At 33.2% G+C, this 21,974-nt stretch overlaps 1 protein-coding gene, 1 long non-coding RNA gene and 3 other non-coding genes across 6 annotated transcripts; 1 reads left to right on the forward strand and 4 right to left on the reverse strand.

The window, feature by feature from the left end:
• Positions 1–3,420: 3,420 nt before the first annotated feature.
• On the reverse strand, positions 3,421–3,581 carry LOC114758793 (U1 spliceosomal RNA). The gene has a single exon (XR_003741853.1). It is a non-coding gene; the product is annotated as a U1 spliceosomal RNA (small nuclear RNA).
• A 3,347-nt stretch (positions 3,582–6,928) lies between these two features.
• Positions 6,929–9,316, reverse strand: LOC114758788 (uncharacterized). Its single transcript, XR_003741849.1, has 2 exons — positions 8,742–9,316; positions 6,929–7,985 (listed from the first exon to the last, which is right to left on the reverse strand). It is a non-coding gene; the product is annotated as an uncharacterized LOC114758788 (long non-coding RNA).
• Positions 7,323–7,483, reverse strand: LOC114758790 (U1 spliceosomal RNA). Its single transcript, XR_003741850.1, has one exon. It is a non-coding gene; the product is annotated as a U1 spliceosomal RNA (small nuclear RNA).
• Positions 9,317–10,625: 1,309 nt separating the features above from the next.
• On the reverse strand, positions 10,626–10,786 carry LOC114758792 (U1 spliceosomal RNA). Its single transcript, XR_003741852.1, has one exon. It is a non-coding gene; the product is annotated as a U1 spliceosomal RNA (small nuclear RNA).
• A 3,846-nt stretch (positions 10,787–14,632) lies between these two features.
• On the forward strand, positions 14,633–17,689 carry LOC114758787 (vesicle transport v-SNARE 12-like). Of its 2 annotated transcripts, XM_028947883.1 has the most exons (6): positions 14,633–14,799; positions 14,915–15,025; positions 15,602–15,660; positions 15,760–15,948; positions 16,657–16,827; positions 17,378–17,689. In XM_028947883.1, the coding sequence occupies exons 2-6, from the start codon at positions 14,929–14,931 to the stop codon at positions 17,528–17,530; spliced, it is 669 nt and encodes a 222-aa protein (XP_028803716.1). In that variant the 5' UTR covers positions 14,633–14,799; positions 14,915–14,928; the 3' UTR covers positions 17,531–17,689. The 2 variants fall into 2 exon arrangements, with proteins under 2 accessions (XP_028803716.1, XP_028803715.1); XM_028947882.1 differs by having other exon boundaries at positions 14,633–15,025.
• The last annotated feature ends 4,285 nt before the right edge of the window (positions 17,690–21,974 follow it).

Below are 21,974 nucleotides of genomic sequence, written 5' to 3' on the forward strand. Positions count from 1 at the left end.
ATTTTGAAATGAAAAAAAATAGAACAATAAAACTTCAAAAAAAAATTTATTCAAATTATAATATTAGTAAAATAAACTAACGACGTATAGAGAAAAACATCAAATATTGACGAATTAGTATCCAGACAAAAACTAAAACAAATAAAATAGGGAAAGCAGAAAGATAAAAATTAAGCAATTAAAGATTAAGAACATCAATATGATTATTATCTTCATCTTTATCACCATCATCAAGATCAACAATATTTAATTGTTCTTCAGTACAGATGAACTCTTCTTCAATGATATAAATATCAAGGTTTTTGTTTACATCACTTTTGTTTAAAATAAAACTATGTAATAGTGCGAGTACAAATGAGAACCTAAACATTTGTTAGAATAAGAGAATTTTTATACTTTGTTAAGACATATGAAATGATAGTAAAGAGAGATTCACTAGTTACTGTAGTGATTAAAATGCCTGTCATCCTTGAAAGAATTAAAAATTAATTTTCATTGTCCTTCTACTAGTTCAAGACATTTAATTGTTTTCAATTATATGAATTAAGTATTAGTTCTTCTAAATAATTTTCTAATTCAGACTTATCTATAAAAAAATTAATCCATAATTGTTTAAATATCTTGATAATTAAAAAAATAGACTAGTTTAAAAGGGCTGGCCCTTTTATTTTTGAACCCTAAAGGGCTAACCCTTTTAAACCTAATTTCGTTTTCAACCTCCTAAAATGCAAATTTGGTCCTTCACTTAAAAGGGTTGAAATGGACTCGCCCGATGGGCTTAACCCTTTTTTCCGGCTCTAGGAGAGAAGTTTTGATGTTAACAGTATTACTATTAAAATATTAAAATTTAAGAAGTCCAACCAAATGAGTAATCATGTAAATTATCTTAAAATTTTAATAGGCTAAACAGTTTTTTTTAAAAAAAAAAATACAAGGGGCCAACAACTAGGACACGGTGGTAGTAATTTCAGAATTTAACTTTTAGGCTTTTGTAATTATTATTATTATTTCTTTGTTGGAGAAGCGGGAATTTGGGGGAGAAGTTTTAATATTAACAGTGTTACTATTAAAATGCTAATATTTAAGTAGGATAGTTAAAAATTGATGCCAATTATATAAGTGGTTATGTAAACTATCTCAAAATTTTAATTAGAGATAGAAGTAAAATAAATAATAGAGTATGTGAAAATGAAGTAAATTAATTTTTTTAATAATAAAATATTGATTAAGCAGGTTAAACAATCTTTTTATAGGCTGGGGTAAAAAATATTGATATTAATTTCAACGGTATGTTTCAGCTACGGCGTTTTTTTTTTTTTGGCCCATCATTCACAATTCTCATTTACAATCACTTAAACAATCCCATTTTATTTTTATTTTTGCAAAAGCTTTGGCATACACGGGGCTTTTAGGTTTAGTTAAGAAAGATAATTATAATATTTTAAAAAAATTACATTATATTAATTAATTTAATTAATATTCTCAAGTTACTTAAATATTTATTATTCATGGAAGCACAACATTAAAGTATGAAGCATATATTAAACAGAGGTATAGTTTAAAAAATTATTAAATTTTAAAACAGAATTAATAAATATTAAGGCTACCAAACATGTAGATAGGCTAAAATGTTGTGAAACATGTAGGGTGTGGGCCCACATTGATTTACCAAAAAACAAATCCCATATTGATTTAGTGCGACGAGGAACAAATGTACACAAGACATCAAGCAGCCTGAAGGGAATAAATGGGCGAAGGGGTTTGTGCGCTTCCTGCGCGCGAGTTGGAGGCGATTGCCCATTATGATTTATGAGACGCAGGCTCTTTAATTTATATTGTTTATTATTTAGATTTTATTAAAAATAAATTTTCCAATGAAAAAAGTTTTTCCTTAATAATAAAAGTGTAAAATTTAATAATAAATATTATGATAATATCATATTTAGTATTTTCTATTTTTTTTCCTAACAAAATGACTTTTTTCATTCTTAATAATTTTGATCTTCATATTTCTCTTAAAATTAACACATTTTATGCATAATAAACAGGTATATATAGAAATCACATTTTTTTAGTCATTTACATCTAAGTCTGTTTTTTACTAGCTTTGGTTTTTAATATAAAATTAGTTGAAGGTTGAATTTGGTTATAAATATATTTTAATTTACTTTATTTCTCATTTTTTCCCCTCAAAATATCCTTATTGATTGTAAATAGTTCTCACTAAAAAAATAATTTTAATAATCTAATGCACATGATTGAAAATGATAATTTAAAGAGACCAACACACATTTATGACAACCAATTTAATTAATTTTTTTAATGTCCCTATATTTGTTGTTTAGTCCTTATATTGAAAACCTAAAATAGTAATTACTCCCTCCGTTCCTTATTATAAGAAACAAATAACTAAATTACGTTGATAAAAAAAACAGTTAAAATTAGTTGAGGATAATTAATGTGTAAAAAGTATAATGTTTTTTCCAACAATGCCCCCATTAATAAGGAGAGAGAATATGAGAAAGAACAATTAAATTATTAAAAGAAAGAGAAGTGGGAGGGAGAGAGAGTATGAGTTGGAGACAAAATAAATAGGGGTAAAATATGAAATCAATACAAAAAAATAGGAACAACTTTTAAGTGTCTCATATATATGGAAACATGCCATAAGCATCAAATGTCTCTTATAATAAGGAACGGATGGAGTAGTATTCAAACAACTTAAATGTACTTTTTTTACTATTCAAACATAAATCATCACGTTAACTGATTTTTACTTTAATTTCAGTTTGCAAAAATCAATTAAAATAAAAATAATTTTTACCAATATTAAGTATCCAAACACATCTTCAACTGCTTGAAAACAAGAATCTTTAACCCCAGTTTTCTTATTAGTTTTTTGGAAGTGATTTTCAGGTAAATATGTGAGAGACATGAGAAAAATTTTGTTGGGGTGAAAGCACCGTTTTTAAGTCCCAACTCTCCCTAAAGACAAGGTAAATCATCGTACCCAAATCAGAGCACAAGCAACTTCAGAAACAAGTACCAAAAACAAAACAAAAACAAAAACAAAAACTTCAGAAACAACGTAAGGATGCCCAGAAGCATCCTAAAACTACGAACATGAACAGCTTCAGAAAACGAACATGAGGGGATTGTCTAGACTGCGGTAGACCCATACACATCAACTTCACATTTACAATGATGCCCCAGACTCATTGTAAAACCCAAGAACTGGAACAAAGTTGAAGAAAAGGGTAAATCAGACGAATACAAAAGACATGAAGAAAGACAAACACTGAGTTAGAGCAGAGATGACTCATACCAGAAGTACGAGCTTAGCTGCTACTATTTAGGGTTTCTCACTACATAATAAAATGTTGCAAACCCCTAAGAAAATTAGCTTTGGTGCTGAAATTGGGAGGGGCCGCGCGAACGCAGGCCTCCACTGCCACAAATTTTGACGTAGGCTCTCCTGCTTGAGGAGACCTTAGGCGGGCACCCCTCCCAAGTGCAATGGAGGTCACCAGCCTAGGCCATGGGCCTTCTTGATCACCCATTGACCCCGTCCAGGTAAGTATGTTCAAATTGTCGTCCATCCTTGTCTTTTATAGGCATCGCAGCGTCCTCTATCTTTTAATCTTGTCGATGCGGGACAAACTCCACTCGTCTACTCTTCTCAGCTTCATTCTCCGTGAGTCAAGCGTATTTCTCCTCCTCTTTCTTCTCCAACTTCTGTATGATGCTTAGAACGATGAATATAATCCCGTGAATGTCAAATATATATCAGAGAAAAGTACATCAATTCCTTCACTGGAAGGATATATGGCCGTGCAAAAAAGTTCCAACGTCAAATCATCCAAAGGAAAAGACAGTCTTTAAGCCTTGATGTAATGTGGCTATTGATATTTATCAAAGACCCCTGAGACAGTGAAGAGTCCTCTTCACAAAGAGAATTGGTCATCGTAAGGAAAAGCTTGGGAGTAAGATAATTCAGTGCCATTAAAATATGACAATGAAGCCATCACTCTTTTTGTTTCGGAAATGAGATGTGGTCATTGATTTTAGAATTCCAAGGGTATGTATGTTGCTTATCTTCTCTGTCATTGATACGTAAGATAACCCTCCCTATAATATTTGTTATTCAGGGAAATTAATTTAGGAAGAAAATTGACAGTATCTTGTAAATCAATTTGAGTTCAACTCATGGATTTAATTTAGTAAGAGATGATAGGACTTTTGTCTCATAATAAAACTATGAGAATTAAACATCCAATGTCCAAAATCAATGTAAATGCATATACCATTCTTAAGCAAACTCCTAATAGTAATGATAGAGAAAAGGTTAATTGTGTCAACTAGATTCTTATACTACTAGTTTAACAGGGGGGAAAAAAGGCTTTCTGATAAATTGTCTAGAGTACAGAGATGGTTATCAAATGTGTCCTAGAAAATGCCTCTGTAAGGATTTATGATAGCCTTATTATTATTTAATATGACATTAAAAACCATTACTGATTTTTATTCATCAACTTTAGACCATAAGCGGTGCTGGATTAGATGATGCAATGAACAAAGAAATGCATACTGATAGAGCCGTCTTTGCTGGCCAGACCTATAAAAGCACAAATAGAAAGATGCTTTCTGCTGGTCAAGGAGTTGATTTTAAAACTCCTACCAGTTTGGAGAAAGAAGCTGAGAATTAATTGGAGCCCTCTAGGAGTGTTTTAGACCTGACCTTTGGAGGTATTTTGGGGATTGTGTGGTTGACTTTTTACTTCTTTTTAGCCGTTGGTGCATCCTGTTTGGAGGTAGGAATTATTTTGTAATCTTAGTGTGGTGAGGGGAGTACTGGCTTCTCAAATGCCAAGGTGAGGATGGAGGAAGATCAACTTCCTTCATCATTTTCTGTTTTCTGTTTTAGTGTGCCAAGTCCTTTTGTATCTTTTGTGTGAGCTTAGTGTGAATAATCTTCTGCTGTAACTTCCGTCAGTTCTTGATGGGGAAGAATCTTGTGATTTAATTCAAATACGGTGTTGTATTCTGTGTTCATGCGTGGGTTCTGTAGTTAAAGAACCATTGTGCTGTAACACCTTTCTGTGTTTGCAGAGTAGGTATTTTGGTGTATTAATCTAAAGCGCAGTTTTAATCATTCTGTTAGCTTAGGTTACATCAGATACATTCTCTTTTAATCATGAAAATTGAGACGTGGTGGGTGATTTGAAGTCTAAAACATCAATTCACTCTTTGAATTTTCATCTAACAGAACTGGAGCTCAATCAGAAAGCCAAGTGTTTTGGATAAACAGAGCTTAAAGTTTTCTTGCTTGCCTTTATCCTGCTGTATGGCTTTTTTACTGTCTTTTTTTTTTTTAAATTCTTTGGGGGCAAAAATTAAAAAGTGAATGCACCTGTATATTTGGTCTTTACAAGCGTCTGATGTATAACAACATTCTGTCACATAGCTTATGCTACTAAAAATTAGAATAATTTGAGAAGAACACCAAGGTAAAGAGGGCTAGCAATTGCAAGCCTAATTTAGAAGGTTTAACTATCAGTTCTTAGAAGAACTTTTTCTTTATGACAATTTGATTTGTGTGGTGTAGTTTCAGTTCAGTTCAACTTGTCTAGTAGCCATGAGCCTGTTTATTACAAGTGTGTTTTTCTGCTTAAAAAGCTTCTAATCCTATGAACATATATGCCATAATCAGAGAGAAGTTCAGACTTGAAATCATGGAAAGGAAAGGACAGTCTTGACCCTATATATTTTCTATATCAGAATGTGTTCACAAAGATAAATAGTCATTATAATTCAATTGGAATTTAAAAATGACCTCCAAAGAGATGTGGATGTTAATGATCTCGCTTAATCTCTTTTCTTATATTTAAGTGATAGCCCTCCCCACAAAATTTGTTATTCCAAACACAATTGATTCAGTATCAAACATGACAGCATCTTGCACTTCAATTTGAGTTCAATTCATAAGAGTTAATTTAGTAAGAGATCATGGGATTCTTTTTCCCTTCACTGTGAGAGTAACATCGTCAATATCAAAATCAATGTATATGCATATGCTTTTTATTTCACAATTAAGAAAAGCCTTACGATAATGAAAACAAAAAAAAAAAAATGCTCCAGCTGTGTCAATTTGCTTATGATAATATTATTTAAAATAAAAAAAAAAGTTTTTTTGGGTTAAATTTTCATAGTTTTGGGTAATGAAGATGACCAAAACAATTTTTCTAGAGTACTAGATAGTTATCAAATGTTTGGTTAAACATGCTTCTGTGAAGATGTATAATAATCTCATTACTATGTATTATAACATTCAATTTCATCATAGAATTTTAGTCATGAATTACAAGTAAATAGGTTCTCATATAATGTTCATCACAGCAATAAGCATATTGCCATAAGGAAATCTAGAACATTTAAAATATAGTTTTAATGATTCAAATTTAAAATTTTTAATTTACAATTTTTCACTAATAAATATATTTTTTTAAAGGAAATGTTAGTTATGAGATTATCTTTATTTTAAACTCTATGCCAATTAAAATTAAAAAAAAATATTTAGAACATAAAAACTATTTAAATTGGATGGTCCAAATTAAGATGAGCACTTTATGCTTTTCTTTATGTGATGAGCACGAGATGTGTTCGCTGAATTATACACCATAACAATAAAAAGAGTTTCTAATCTTACTTCAAAAAGTCTAGACGTTGAAATTTTGCCCCTTAAACCATGTGCTTTAAATATTTTTTCAGCGTATGATCTTCCCCTTGTGTTTGATCTCTCTCTTTCTCAAGCTCTAGATTCAAAGGATGGATCTCGTGGTACAAAGTTAAGTGAATACAAATCTGATATGAATTATAAGAACATATTAACAATATATCAATGAAATGATAAATGAGTAGATCATAAGAGCAGTAAGTAACACGAACAACTTTAGAGAAACAAAATCATGAGAGAATTGAGTTTATCATAAAACCAGGAACATGAACAGATTCAAAAACAAACATGAGGATGCCGCAGAGTTCTTGTAAACCCCGAGAAACAAATTCAAGGGCACACCCGTTTCTCTCCAACTTCAAACCAGCAAGTATGAGAGACAGCCACGCTGAAAACATATATAATTTCCTCAACGACACAAAAAAAATTGTTGCCAATCCATTAACATCAACAGGAGATCGTAGTAGTGCTCTAGGATGGCAGAACCACTGAACAAACAGTAAGCGCGCATCTACCTCATATCCGTTACCGTCAACTGGAGATCGTAGTAGTGCTCAAGAAATGTCCCTTGGTTTCAGAACTAAAATAGGAAGGGGCCGCGCGAACGCAGGCCCCCACTGCCACAAATTACGACGTAGGCTCTCCTACTTGAGGAGACCTTAGGCGGACACCCCTCCCCAGTGCAATGGAGGTCACCAGCCTAGGCCATGGGCCTTCATGATCACCCATAGACCCCGTCCAGGTAAGTATGCGTGTACTGGCGTCCATCCTTCAGTTTTATAGGCATCGCAGCCTCCTCTGTCTTGCAACCTTATCGATGTGGGACTAACTCTACTTCTCTGCTCGTCAACTTCATCCTGCCGTGACCGTGAGTTAAACTGTGTTTCTCCTGCTCTTCTTTTCCAACTTGTATATGATGTTTGGAATAATGAATAAACCCGCCAATGTCAATTATATCACAGAAAAGTTCACCAATCTCCGTACTATAAGCATAGCCTCTAAGTTCGAGCATCAAATCATCCAAATGTAAAGACAGTCTTACCCCAGATATTTCCTATGTATGAATGTGGATAGTCCCCTGTGATTTCAAAAGGAGAAGCCATTGTATGCAAAAGCAGAGTAGTAAGATAATTTATCATTCTGGCATTAAAATATGACAATGAAGCGGTCACGTTTTCTTTTTTTATTTTCCCCCTTTTTTTTGAGCCTTGATCTACCAATGGTAGGACTCCATCTTTGTCTCGTACCAAAACTACAAGAATAAAATGTCCAATGTGCAAAATCAATGTGAATGCATATACTATTCTTTAAGGATTAAGCAAACTCTCAGCAGTAATGGCTAAGAAAAGTCTGATTATGTCAATTAAATTCTGATATTATTAGTTGGGGGGAAAAGATGCTTACTGATATTAATAAATTTTCTACAGTACAAAGATTGTTGTCAAATGTTTCCTGGAACATGTATCTGTAAGGATTTATAGTAGTCTTATTATTATTATTATTTAATCTGACATCAAAAGCCATTACTGAGTTTGATTTATTTATCAACTTCAGACCATAAGCAGCAAAATCCTGAGAGATCAATGCTGGATTAGAAGATACAAAGAACAAAGAAATGGATACATATTCTTTCAATCATGAAAATTAAAATGTGGTGGATAATTTGAAGTCTAAAACATCAAGTTGCTCTTGAAATTTTTATCTGATAACACCGGGGCTCAATTAAAGTTTTTCTACTTGCCTTTTTTCTCCAGTATGGATGTCATAGGTGTTTATTCTTTACAAGTGTCTAATGTATAACAACACTCTCTGTCACATAACTGATGCTACTAAAAATTGAATAATTTCAGAAGAACACCAAGCAATTGTAAGCCTAACTTGGTTTGGTTTAACTATCAGTTGTTAGAAGTGCTTGTTCTTTATGATGATTTGATTGTGTGATGTAGTTTCAGTTCATTTCAACTTAGGGCATAGCTCTAGTAATTGGTCTATCATTAGGCTCAGTTACCTTATTCCACTTCTCTTCTTCAACTTCATTCTCCATGAACCTGTTTATTACAAGTGTGTTTTCTCTGCAGAGAAAGCTTCTAATCCCATGAACATATATGCCAATAATAAGAGAAAAGTTCAGACTCTAAATCACATCCAAAATGAAAAGAGAGTGTAGATGATCTCTCTTCATCTCTGTTTTGATATTTAAGTGGTAGCCCTCCCCACAAAATTTATTGAACCGGAGAAAATTAATTCAGTAAGAAAAATGGCAGTGTTTTGTACTTCAATTTGAGTTCAATTTCATAGGAGCTAATTTAGTAAGAGATCATGTGACTCTTTTTTCTCTTAAATATAATGAGAGTAAAATATTCAATATAAAAATCAATGTATATGCATAAACTTTTCTTATTTCACAATTAAGAAAGCCCTCAATAGTAATGAAAATGTAAAATACTTGAGCTGTGTCAATTTACTTATGATGATATCAGTTTAAAAGGGCTTCTGTTTGGCAAATTTTCATAGTTTTGGGCAATGAAGATGACTTGATGCAACACACTCACACACGCCCGGATCTAATGCAGAACAGAGGAGATTTTAGGGGAGAGGAAATAGAAAGAGAGAAGAGAGAGGAAGAAACAGAGAGAGGGGGAACAGAATTGAGGAGAGGGAGAACCAAAACCGGGGGAGGGCGAGGCAACACAGAAAGGGGTGGGAGAGCAGCTAAGCCATAACAATTTTTTCATTCATCACAGTCCAATTTCAGAGCACATAAGATCTTCCATTTATAGACTAACCATCAACTTGCTAACAATAATTGGAAAAAAAATCCGCTTGCAGCAAAATATCTTACCAGTTGCATAAAATTTTTTTAAAAAAAATCCACTTGCAACAAAATATCTTGCACTTGCATAAAAGATAATATAAATAAATCAAAGCTTCCTTTTATGGTAAGTTTCCCAAAATGTTTTTAATTCCTATCTTCTATTATGACTGCTTAACACATTTTCTACAGCACTGAGATTATTATCAAATGTTTCCCTCATTAGTATTTATTATGACATTCAATATCATCATGACATTCAATATCATCACTGATTTTTATTCGTTAATTTCAGACCCTAGATATCCAAAAAGTTTCTGACCTGCATCAGAATCCTTTGTAGATTCTGATACAAAGTTGGACTTTTCTTCCCCGCTAAACTTTAGATTCAGTGTATGATCTTGCCCTTGTGTTTGATCTTTCAATTTCTCAAACTCCAGATTCAAAGGATGGATCTTGTGGTAAGAAGTTTGCAGCCAAGTGTGAAAAAAATTCTGCTCGCAAACTTGAGTGAAACAAGTCTGATCTGAATTGTAAGAACATATTAATATTATATGAATGAGATGATAAATGAATAGGTCATGAGAAGTTAGCTAGTTATTATAGAAATCAGGATCAGTAAGTAACAACTTCAGAAATAAATACAATGATACCCCAAAAGACTATTGTAAACCCATGAACACCGAGTTGAGAGAGAAACATAATGAAAAATTGAAAATGATGCCCCAGAAAATGAGATTATTGTACAACAAAAGACATGTCGATTTCTCTCCAACTTCAAACCAGAAAGTATATCAGGTTTCTCATCAAATAAGAAGCAGCAAAGCGGAAAACAGATTGAAGTTCCTGCAAACCCATTAACATCTTTGAGAACCAATCAAGAAAACCAACTTGGGAAACGAACAATCGCTCTTGAACTGGAAATAGAAGGGGCCGCGCAACAAGTGTAAAACAGATCCCAGTTTCCTCATCCACAAGATAAAACTGCTGCAAAACCCACTAAGTTAAGCTCCAAAGTACCTAAGACAACACCAACCCTTTCCACATCCAAAATCTAATAGCTTTATACAACTGGAAATGGGAGGGGCCGCGCGAACGCAGGCCCCCACTGCCACAAATTATGACGTAGGCTCTCCTACTTGAGGAGACCTTAGGCTGGCACCCCTCCTAAGTGCAATGGAGGTCACCAGCCTAGGCCATAGGCTTTCTTGATCATCTATTGACCCCGTCCAGGTAAGTAATTTGTAATCGTCGCGCCTCCTTCCATTTTATATGCATTGCAGCCTCCTCAATCTTATGACATTGTCGATGTGGGACTATCTCCACTCCTCTACTCGTTTCTTCAACTTCATTCCAGCAAGATGAATATACTCTAAAAGCTTTTCTTGGACTCACCGGTAAAAGCAATAAAAAAGAGCTTCTCCCTAAAAGCTCATTTGCACAAATAAATCAGATTGTAAAAATGTGATTCTAAACACATTCTAAATCGTACAAGCTCTTTTTGCTGGCAGACAAGTCAGTTTGGGACTCCAAATGTGATCCCAAACACACTCTTAGTAATAGACTCGATTTCTCCTCAAAAACTCAAAATAAAATGCAAAGCATCCATAATCAGTGTAAATTTATATAGGGTTAATATAATTTTTGTTATTTAAGTTTGTCTTTATTTTGGTTTTAATCTCTCAAATTTTTTTATTTAAAATATTAGTCTATTTCATTTAATAAAAAATTTGAATCATTTTAGCTCTGGAGATATCAAAACCATAAGTCGAGAACTTGAATTTTCTTATGAAGCAGAGGACCATGCCAGAGCTTGGAGCAACCAATTAGGGCGTTTTATTTACATTTTATCTCCACTTCCAATTTTATATATTTGATCTATCCTGGTTAGAAGATTGAATTGTGATGCTAGAGTTGTTTCATTATATTTGTAATGGATTTTAGTATTTGAATGTTGAAATTGATAGTTGCACACTTGGTTTGTATTGATTAATGCTTGATTTGGTTGTTTGACACTAGATTGAATTAATCTTTTATTAATTTATTAAGTGTCTGTTCAATCTTGTAGTGCATGAGATTGATGAATTTGATTGTGCACAACTTTTTAAATATCTTCCAATGGTTCTTAACGAGGATTGTTAATGTTATTATGACTCTTTTGGTTAAAGAAATCATTAACAAGTTAATGAATCTAAATTTAAGCAAATATTAATTAATCTTATCACTATAACCATAATCTAATTCTAATTTGAGTGATGCACCTATATTAACTAGACTATAAGGCTCAAAAATTAGGGTTGTACAAGGGACAAACCAAATCATGTCAAAACCCAACTTAAAATATAGAGTTTGACAACCTATGGTTTAGTCTAATCCAATAGGAACTGGAGGTCGAACGGGACTGGACTTAGTCTATCAGATGGACTCGACTAGTCTAACTAGTCTAGGACCTTAATTTTTTTTTTTAATTTTTCTTTATTGAAACCAAGATTTCAATAAGAAACACAATTACTCCTCCGGTCCTAAATGTAAGACCTTTATACACACTAGTATAAGGGTTTTACATTTAGGATTAGAGGAGTAGAATAATTAAAAAAATACCTATAATCATATAAAAATCTTCCAAAAACATCAAAACTTAATTATAAATCCATAAGAATATCCACCAATATTAAACAATAAAAAAAATTTCAAATTAAATTTTTTTTAAAAAAAATCACTCAAACCAGACTAACTAGTTCATGTGGTCCGACCACTTGGTTTAAAACATATATAATCTAGTCCGACCAACTAGTTTGATATATGATTTTATCACATCATTTATTTGGATCGATCAACTTGACCATCTCGAATTGCTTTGAATTAGACTGAAACACTAGGTTTTTGCATACCCCAGAAGCTAGAGAACTCTTTTATATGAAGAAATGAAAACCAAGGGACTAACTAAATGTAAAGAGAACCTCTTCAAAATTCTATGATTTTACCGAGCCACGTTGGTCATAGTGAGCAAAGGCTCTAGAGCCATAATAAGGTTTTGCATCTTTGAGGCAGTTATGTAACTTCCAAATTGTTTTTTCTAGCAAAAAAAAAAAATCCAAATTCTTCTCCAAAGGTCAGACAAGTCTCTGCTTCAGTGAATTGTTATGTGCTCATGAGCCGACTTCAAGGAGAATTCTCTATGAGAAGACCATTGCCATTTCGGGGATTAGTCTTCAAGGTAAAGTCATCGGATTCAAAAATTCATAATTAGTTTTTTTAGCTTGATTAGGAATTTATCAAAAGTATAAGTCTGAATACGAATTTTAGTCTTTCAACTGAATTTAATTGTGATTTTTTCATTTTATTCTTATATTCCTTTTATTTTACATACAAGACTTTGTTAACATGTGAGGGAAAAATAGCTAGATAATTAAAATTTCAATTTAGTTCAATGTTATCATTCTTTAGCACTACCAATCATTAATTGTTTGTTAGGTAAGAAGTAAATAATTCTAAGAGCATTTTAAATAAAAAGCTAATTTGTTCTCAAAACCTTGTTAAATGCGTTATATATTGAAATACAGTATTTTACAAAAACGGGGGTCATATTTGAAGAAATGTGGAGAGTAATAAATAGTATAGATCTTTTTATTACAATTAAGCAATTTCATCTGTGTCCTTTTTTTTTTTTTAATCTTGTGTTTCTCTTTTCTTTTCTTTTTTTCCTTCTTCCATTCTCTAACTCTAATATTGCATTGTATACTTTGGGTTAATATTATTTTGAAATTAAAAAAAAAACGGATTTAGACTCACCAAGAATTTAATTGCTAGCTCCCTTATCTATATAACAGAAATACAAGAAGAATTCTTTTTTTTTCCTTCCTTTTTTTCCCCAAAAACACAAAGATTTTGGCCTTGTTTGATTCTTTTTTTGTTTTTATATTTTTAGAATAGTTTTATAAAATTGTTTTTGAAACATGTTTTGGAAAGAAAAAATTTGTTTAGATGATTGCTCTAAAAAATCACATTATTTGAAAACAAAAAACATAACATTATCTGGAACAAATTTTTGCAACAAAAGAATCATTTTACTATTTTCACAGAAAAAAAGAATCATTTTATTAATAATCAGAAAGAAGCCTACAAAACAACCAGAAACAGAAACCAAAGAAATATACAGAAGCTACAACAATCCAAAACACAAACTAAAGACAACGCTTTAACAAACAGCAAAAAGGAGAAAAAAGAAAAAAGAAAAAGAAAAAGAGCCTTAAAGCTAGATCAGCCAACTCCCACTCTATTAGCCATTCCTTCAGTATTAGATCTTCTGCTATTCCTTCAGTATTAGCAGCTGCAAGAAAGTCTGTAGCACGATTTTATTATCTAGCAACCAATGAGAACTATACACTTGGCTTTAACTCAATTAGCCAAAGAATATCACCAAGAAGATAAGAACTTTGCCATTCAACTTTGTCTAAATCCTTATCATAAAGAACTTTAAAAAGTTCTTCACAATCCATTTCAATGCAGATATTATAGCTAGAGAAAGCATAGGCATGCAGATTCAAAAGGAGTATAAGCTTTAACTTCCTTACATATACCACCCAAGAAGGTTCCATTATTCTCCCTGCATATTGCTCCAATGCCTGCAAATTCTGCTTGGTTTATGAAAAAGCCGTCGATATTGATTTTGATAGTGTTTACATCAGGAGGTTCCCAAATACGGCTTGAAAGACTAAGAGACAGCATGAAAAAAGACAAGCCACCGAAAAAGTAAGCATAAAAGATAGAATGAAAAGCATGACCGTAAGTGAAAGAGAGAATTAGAAAAATGAAAAAAAAAATGCTTACATATCTCTATTTTTTTTTCCAAAAAACTTACTTAAAAAATTAACCATCAAACTAAGTTTTTAATATTTTTGTTTTTCTAAAGTAAAACATTATTTTTTTAATACTAAATAAAACAGTATTTTTAAAACCAAGAAATGAAAGACTCTGGGAAAAAAAATTGTTGGCAGAAAAGACTCTAGGAAAAAGTTGAAATTTTTGAGGTGCAGAAACATTGGCTCTTGGTCTTGAATACGTATAACTCCACTCCAGAGAATCTAGCAGCCCGAACCGCACGCAATATTTCCCTGCGTTTGATGAAATTACAGTTCGTTCAGTGAAGTTCCTGATCGGCCCCTTCGTTTATCGGCTTGTCCGGGCACCAGAAAACTCAAGGAGTCTTGTGCGGCTCTTTTAGTTTCAGATCACTAATTCCCGCTAGATCAAGGTAGTAATCATACATCCATGGCTTGCATGGTCGATTCATGAACCATATATTATCGGCTATCTGATTTCTTCCTCGATCTTTTTTGTTTGCTTTCCCGTCTGTTCATTCTCTGAAGACGGTGCCTGCAATATGAGCGAGGTCTTCGAGGGGTACGAGCGTCAATACTGTGATCTCTCTGCTAATCTGTCTCGTAAATGTGGCTCGGCGTCTCTTCTTTCTGACCCAGGTAGAAAAGATCCGAACATTCATCTGATTGCTTTGGAAGGAATTTAGCTATAGAAAGATCTACTCCAAGATCTATAGCTCGGTGTTTCTGGTTAGTGATAGCATGCGTGCATTTGTCTGCAGGAAGTGCAACTGCTAAATTGGTTGGCAGTTGACCTTTTCTAAATTTTAATTTAAGACGTTCCTTAGAATGTTGCTCAGGGCGCTGCTGTCTGAGTTTTTCTTTTTTTTGGTGGTGATAGATGCCCTTAGAATCTAAAGAGTCAGGAAAAGAAACTCATTTATTGTTACATCAGATTACTTATTATGCAATTTGCCTGCATATTCGGTGTCCAATCAATGATTGGTTTTTACGGGCTGAGACTTGCTAAATTAATGGAATTGACAAATATTTGGCGGCTACTGCCTGGCAGTGTGACGTGATTCGGTGCCTCCCTTAAATGATTGTCCTTTGTTAATGTTGGATGTTAGGTTATCCTCGAAGATGAGTACTAGATAAATTTTCTAGGTGTACTAAGATGTATAATAATGTAATGTGACATTAAATGCATTATTGTTTTTTATTCGCCAATTTCAGACCAGAAGCAGCAAAAAATTGCTGAGATCAAAGCTGGATTAGATGATGCTGAAGTTCTGGTACCAAGCTGCAGATAACTCTTAAAAGCTGTGCTTCAAATTCTTTCACTGCATGATCTTCCCCTTGTGTCTGACCGATCTCTCTCTTTCTCGCTTCAGATTCGAAAGATGGATCTTGAGGCAAGAAGTTTGCAGGCAAGTGTGAAAGCAACGCTGCTTGCTAAGCTGAGAGAATACAAGTCTGATCTGAACAAATTGAAGAAGGAATTTAAAAGGTTAACATCACCTGATGCTGATCAGACTGCTCGTGAAGATTTGCTAGAGGCTGGAATGGCGGATGCTCATATGGTATTTCTAAAATTTTCGATTATACTATTTGATAGTTTTCTAGATTTACAATGTACAAACTTCCCTTTGAGAATAAAAGACGATAGATGGGGTCTTTCTATGTTAGAACCTTGAATTTGGAACGACAGAGTTCAGCATCTGCTTATGGTCATTCTTCATTATGATATTTTGTGTTAATATCAGATTAATTTATTTTTCTTGTGTTAAGATCAGGATATTTTCATCCATGGTCTCATTCAAGGTGGTCTCATTCAAGGTAAATATCGATGGATGAAAATATCCTGATCTTGCTAATGAAAAGTAATGTTTCCTTAGTACTATTATCGATGGCCCTCTTTGTGCATAGTGAAACGTGAAAAATTTTCTAGTAATTTTTCTGCTTGTCATCATTTTTAATGTTATTATCATTTTATATGTTGTCTATTTTTCTATCCTGAGGCTAAATGTGGTATACATGTCTGACCCCCTTGCTGCCTTATTATTTTGATAGAGTGAGATTGTCTCTTGGGATGGGTTTGGAGTTATTTGCATTTGCATGTTTGTGACTTGTTTGACCTCACTTCTTCGACTGCTTTAATGAAATTTGAAATTAATGGTTTGCTTAAAAATAATTTGTGTTTCTAAGGCAGCTTGGGCAGTAGAATTGCCACTCAGTCATTAATTGATGATAAGAGTACTTTTTTTTCTCATGTATGGAAAATAATGCAGGCCTCCGCTGATCAAAGGGAAAGGTTAACTATGTCAATAGAAAGAACAAATGAATCAAGTGACCGAATTAGGGAGAGTCGAAGAGTCATGCTGGAGACTGAACAACTTGGTGTTTCAATACTCGAAGATTTACATCATCAGCGTGAGACTCTTCTAAGCTCCCATCAAAAGGTATGTTTGATCAGCCTATGTTGTTGCCTTCGTGCAAACACTATATTTTCCAGTTCAACTTTCGTTTATTACTAGGACTGAATCATGCTCGGGCCATTGGGAGCTCTTTAAACTTGCAATAAACCAATGTGCCTTTTTATTTATACGATGTGGAGAGTTTTTGGTACACTGGTACCAGTCCAGTCAATTCTCATATTATTATATCTTGGATGCCTAATTTAATGCCACCTTGGCATCACATTCCAGAATAGGTGGAATAAAATCTTCATACATGATTAATTTTGCAATTTAACTGTATACAACAATGATTAATGGATTGCTTCCCTTGGAATGTTAGCTGCCCCCAATTGCCTTATTAAACACAAGCATCTCAGATAGCCTATCATCTTATAGTATTCCATTCCATGTTATTTCAAATATCAAGGGGAGCTGACTGGTATATGAGTTAATTACACCTCCTTAGGGATAAGGCCTGTAAACCTTGTGCATAGCGAGTGGCATGCAGAAGCGACATTAATTGTAGACTGATGGTCAAATTTCTGTCTTGCAGCTTTTTGGGATAGATGATGCCATTGACAAGAGTAAAAAGGTTTTATCTTCTATGTCACGGAGGATTTCTAGGAACAAATGGATAGTTGGCTCTCTAATAGGAGCTCTTATTCTCGCCGTAGTTATAATCATATCTTACAAGCTTTCTCATTAATGTTCAATACATTCAAGATAGTTGAAATATGGGCAATATTTCATGTGATGTTGTAAATAGGATCCAATTAGTCATGCTTTGTCACATCTCCCCAATTATTTCTGTATTGTTGTTGTGTTTGTTGTTTATTCAGTAAAGCTTTACTTTTTGGCCTCTTCATCATATTTCCTCTGGAACAGGGCGACCGGTCACGGGTCGCCTGAACAGAGGACTTCCTTTTGCCTTTAGAATAATTTTGTGACATTGTTTGCTAGCGTTTCTGGAGTTTATGAATTCCAAATTCTTATTCTGAGCAGATCAAATTTGTAGGAACAAGAATGTTTGAACCTTCTTCATGCCTATAGAATGATGACTATTGCCTGAAGTTGAAGGCTTTTTGGGACTTAGATGTCTGTGCTTTGGCAGGGGTTTGATCATAGCAATTATCATGGCATCTATGTTTGATATGAGGGAATTGGGGGGAAAGAGAGGGAAGAAAACATTTTAATGAGCTGATTTAAAAAAAAAAAAAAGTGGGGTTATAAAATTTTGATTAAAAAAAAGAAAGATATAAGATAAAGAACAAGTAAAATTAACTTCAAGCACCAATAAGAGTTTGTACAGTTGGTAAGGAGTCAGTTCATAACCCACAAGGTCGTGAGTTCGAATCCCACTGCCGATGTGAGGATCTTGTTGGTGGGCGATTTATAAGTACTTTTGTAAGCGTTCTCTGAACCTGGAGGAATATCCTAGTCCTGGTGAGCTCTCAGGATCCAACTCACTTAAATTTTTGCATACCAAAAAAAAAAACTTCAAGTTCTTAACCACATTTCTTCAGTTTTTTTAATCAAACTCGTTAAAATTTTTCTTTTTCTCCCATTCTCTATTTTTCTTATACCAACCAGACCCAGACCTCTTTTTCAAATTTGAATTAATTTTTGCAGATCATTCTAACTTATAAGCTTAAGGTCACACATAAACGTTTTTCCCCCTAAACAGTTTTATTGTGATATCCCAGAACATCACACATAGAAGTCTTTTAGGCATGATGTGTGGATGAAGCTTGAGTCCCTCGTCCCTTGGAAACAACTTTTATTAAGAAAATGTCGGGGACGGTGATTGGAATCTAGATCATATGTTCATAAAAGATCTAATATTATTTTAAAAATATGTTTTTAAATAAAAGAATTAATAAATTGGTAAGTGAAGGTTTATTAGCAATTTTTGTTATAGTATATTATAATTATAATTTTGAGCCCTGGACCAATTTATATCATGGTCTATCTTGGTCACCTAAGCAAGCCTCATAATTATTCATAATGTGTTTATTGCTGCTATTTAATAGAATCAATTTCTTAATACTATTTCAGGCAGGAGCATGATAACTATTTTGTGTTTATTTGATTCACAGTTGATTCTTCTCCCCCTCGTCATGCCTAATAACTCCAGTTTGTTTAGCCTTAAAAGTTGTTGAGATGCTGATATTATTCAAGAATGAGATTTTCAGGATCTTTTTTATGTATAATGATAACATCATATCTCATAATTCTTGGATGGGAAAACTTTTCAATGTCTATACCCTATAGCCTCGAAAAAAGATGGTTTTTGGGGTATTTTTGTGACTGTTCATTTAGTTTTTTTTGGTGCAGTTAAAAGTCTTTGCAGCTAAAAGACTTTTTTTTTGTTTTGTTTTTAAAGATTGCTGGCTTATGTTGTAGTGAGGGCATGTGCTAAAGGTGTTTTAATTTTTTCTTTATATTATTTTTATATTTCATGCTTTACTATTTGAAAGCTCTATAGGCGTTCATATATTCCAAAATCTACAATATATTACTTTTGATACTTAATACTTCTTTGGTCCTTAATATAAGACTCATTTAACTAATTTGATTAAATTAATGAAGTTAGATAAGTTTGTTAATTATAAGAAATGTGACACATTTTTCTTAAAATACCATAATCATCTTTCTTAATACCCCTATCCTTTTTCTACTTGATTATGCTTGAGGGAGTATCTATAGGGGTAATTTAGAGAAAACTGATAAATATGAGAAATGAGTCTTATATTTAGGATCAAAACTAACTCAATAATTGGGTCCTATATTAAGGACTGGAGGAGTATGAGGGCAGCTAGAGATTCAATTCGATCCTAAATATATGATATCAAGTCACTTTATCCCTAATATTTATTTATTTATTTCTAAGTAATTTTAATATAACTGCATATGTTATGGAGTCTCCATCAAGAAATAGTTTTAGTACATATGATTGATAGAGGTATTTTAGAAAAGATAATATTTATTTACGATAACTAACTAACTATATCAAAGGAGAAATGTGACAGTCACATTTTTTTTTTGGGAGAATTTTATTCAAGTCCCATAAATGGGGCTTAATTTTTAATGAGGTTTTAAGAGATTTTGAAATCCCACTTTAGGCTTTTTGGCCCAAAATGAAGTTAATTTGGAAGAACGTTCATAAAATAACCCTAACTACTCAAATGAAATGCAGGCCCTAATGAAAATTAAAGTTGATTTACAAATATATTTGTATATTTCTATATATATATATATATAAGCATTTTTGGCAATAGAGCAAAATAGATGAGTGTCCGTACAAAATTTTACAACAACAAGTCTTATCCCACTAGGAAGGGTCCGCTACATGAATCACACTATACTATCGTGCTTTATCATTGACCCAGTCTTTAGATATGTTGTTGACCAGGAGGTCTTATTCAATGATTTTATTGAGCGTTCTTTTCGGTCTTCTTCTATCCTTTTTTATGGGATTTCGTATTGTTTAATCTACCCTTCTCATCGGGGCTTCTAATGGTCTTATTGGCACATGTCCAAACCATCTTAAGCGATTTTCAACCATTTTCTCTTGGATAGGCGCCACAACAATTTTTGCTCTGATATTTTCATTTCAAATCTTATCTTTTCTTATATGATCACACATCCATCTCAGCATCTTTATTTCTACTACCCCAATTTTGTGCTCTTGTTTTTCTTCTATCGCCCAATATTTGCTACCGTACAACTTAGCTGGTCTTATAGCAGTTTGATAAAATTTTTCCTTAAACTTCTCGAGTGCCTTCTTAGCGCAAATAACTCCGGTAGCTTTCCTCCACTTTAACCAGCCAGGTTGTATTTTACGAGAAACGTCTCTATCAATTTCTACATCCTCATGTATAATATATCCTAAGTATTTAAATTTTGATACTTAAAGGATGATTCGATCCCCCCATCTTTACCTCCAAATCACCATTACCCTGTCTCTCCTCAAAATTATAATACATATATTCTGTTTTGTTCCTATTCAAACGAAAACCTTTTGACTTCGAAGTCCTTCTCCATAAATCCAATTTAGAGTCAATCTTTTCTTCTGATTATGTTATGAGAACTATGTCATCTATGAAGAGCATGGACTTAGGGATTCTTTTTTAAATAAGTTCGGTTAGAATGTCCAAAACAATATTAAACAAGTAAGGACTCAAAGAAGATCTCTGATGTAGGCCAATCTTAATGGAAAAGTCCTTTGTCTCACCTCCAGGCATTTTTACATTAGTAGTTACCCCCTCATACATATCTTGTATGGCTTTGATATAAGCAACTCATATACTTTTTTTTTTTCAAAACCTTCCACAGTACTTCTCTTGGCACACAATCATAAGTTTTTTTCAGGTCAATAAAAACCATATGTAAATATTTTCTTTTACTCCTATATCTTTCTATTAACCTTTTTAGTAAATAGATTGCTTTAGTTGTGGATCTCCTCGGTATAAATCCAAGTTGGTTCTCTAAAATAGAAGTCTCTAATCTCAACCTATATTCAATCACTTTTTCCTACAACTTTATTATATGACTCATGAGTTTTATCCTTCTGTAGCTTGCATAGTTTTTAATGTCTCCTTTATTCTTGTAAACAGGAACTAAAATGCTCCTCCTCTAATCATCCGGCATATTCTTAGAGCGTAAATTTTATTAAAAAACTTGGTTAGCTACAATTCATCTTCATTGCCCAAACATTTCCAAACTTCAGTAGGAATATCATTAGACCCAACGGCTTTATCATTGTCCATTTTTTTTGAGAGCTGCCTTGACCTCTCCAATGCGGATCCTGCGGTAAAAAGCCAAATTCCGATTATCTTCATTAATTAGCAAGTCCTGTAAGTCTTGAGTCGCATAATCGCTTCCCTCATTAAACAACTTGTAAAAGTAAGCTTCTCATCTGTCCTTAATATCACTGTCAATAACTAGCACTTTCCTATCTTCGTTCTTTATACACTTCGCTTGGTGCAGATTTCTCTTTTTCCTCTCCTTTTGCTTTACAATCTTGTAAATATTTCTTTCTCCTACCTTTGTTCCTAACTCCTGATAAAACCCCTCATAAGCTTTAGTACGTGCTTCGCTCACTGCTCTCTTCATCTCTTTTTTAGCCAAACGATACTTTTTCCGGTTTT

The sequence above is a fragment of the Neltuma alba genome, unplaced genomic scaffold (assembly GCF_004799145.2).
Source record: "Neltuma alba isolate B1F8T4 unplaced genomic scaffold, ASM479914v2 tig00010746_pilon, whole genome shotgun sequence".
NCBI classification, from domain to species: Eukaryota; Viridiplantae; Streptophyta; class Magnoliopsida; order Fabales; family Fabaceae; genus Neltuma; species Neltuma alba.

What these genes read in the sequence shown, in the direction of transcription:
- LOC114758787 (XM_028947882.1), top strand. Translation starts at nt 14,929, where the DNA reads ATGAGCGAGGTCTTCGAGGGGTACGAGCGTCAATACTGTGATCTCTCT. An exon ending in GAATGGCGGATGCTCATATG is followed by an intron (nt 15,949 to 16,656) that starts GTATTTCTAAAA and finishes AAAATAATGCAG; the next exon opens with GCCTCCGCTGATCAAAGGGA. An exon ending in TTCTAAGCTCCCATCAAAAG is followed by an intron (nt 16,828 to 17,377) that starts GTATGTTTGATC and finishes TCTGTCTTGCAG; the next exon opens with CTTTTTGGGATAGATGATGC.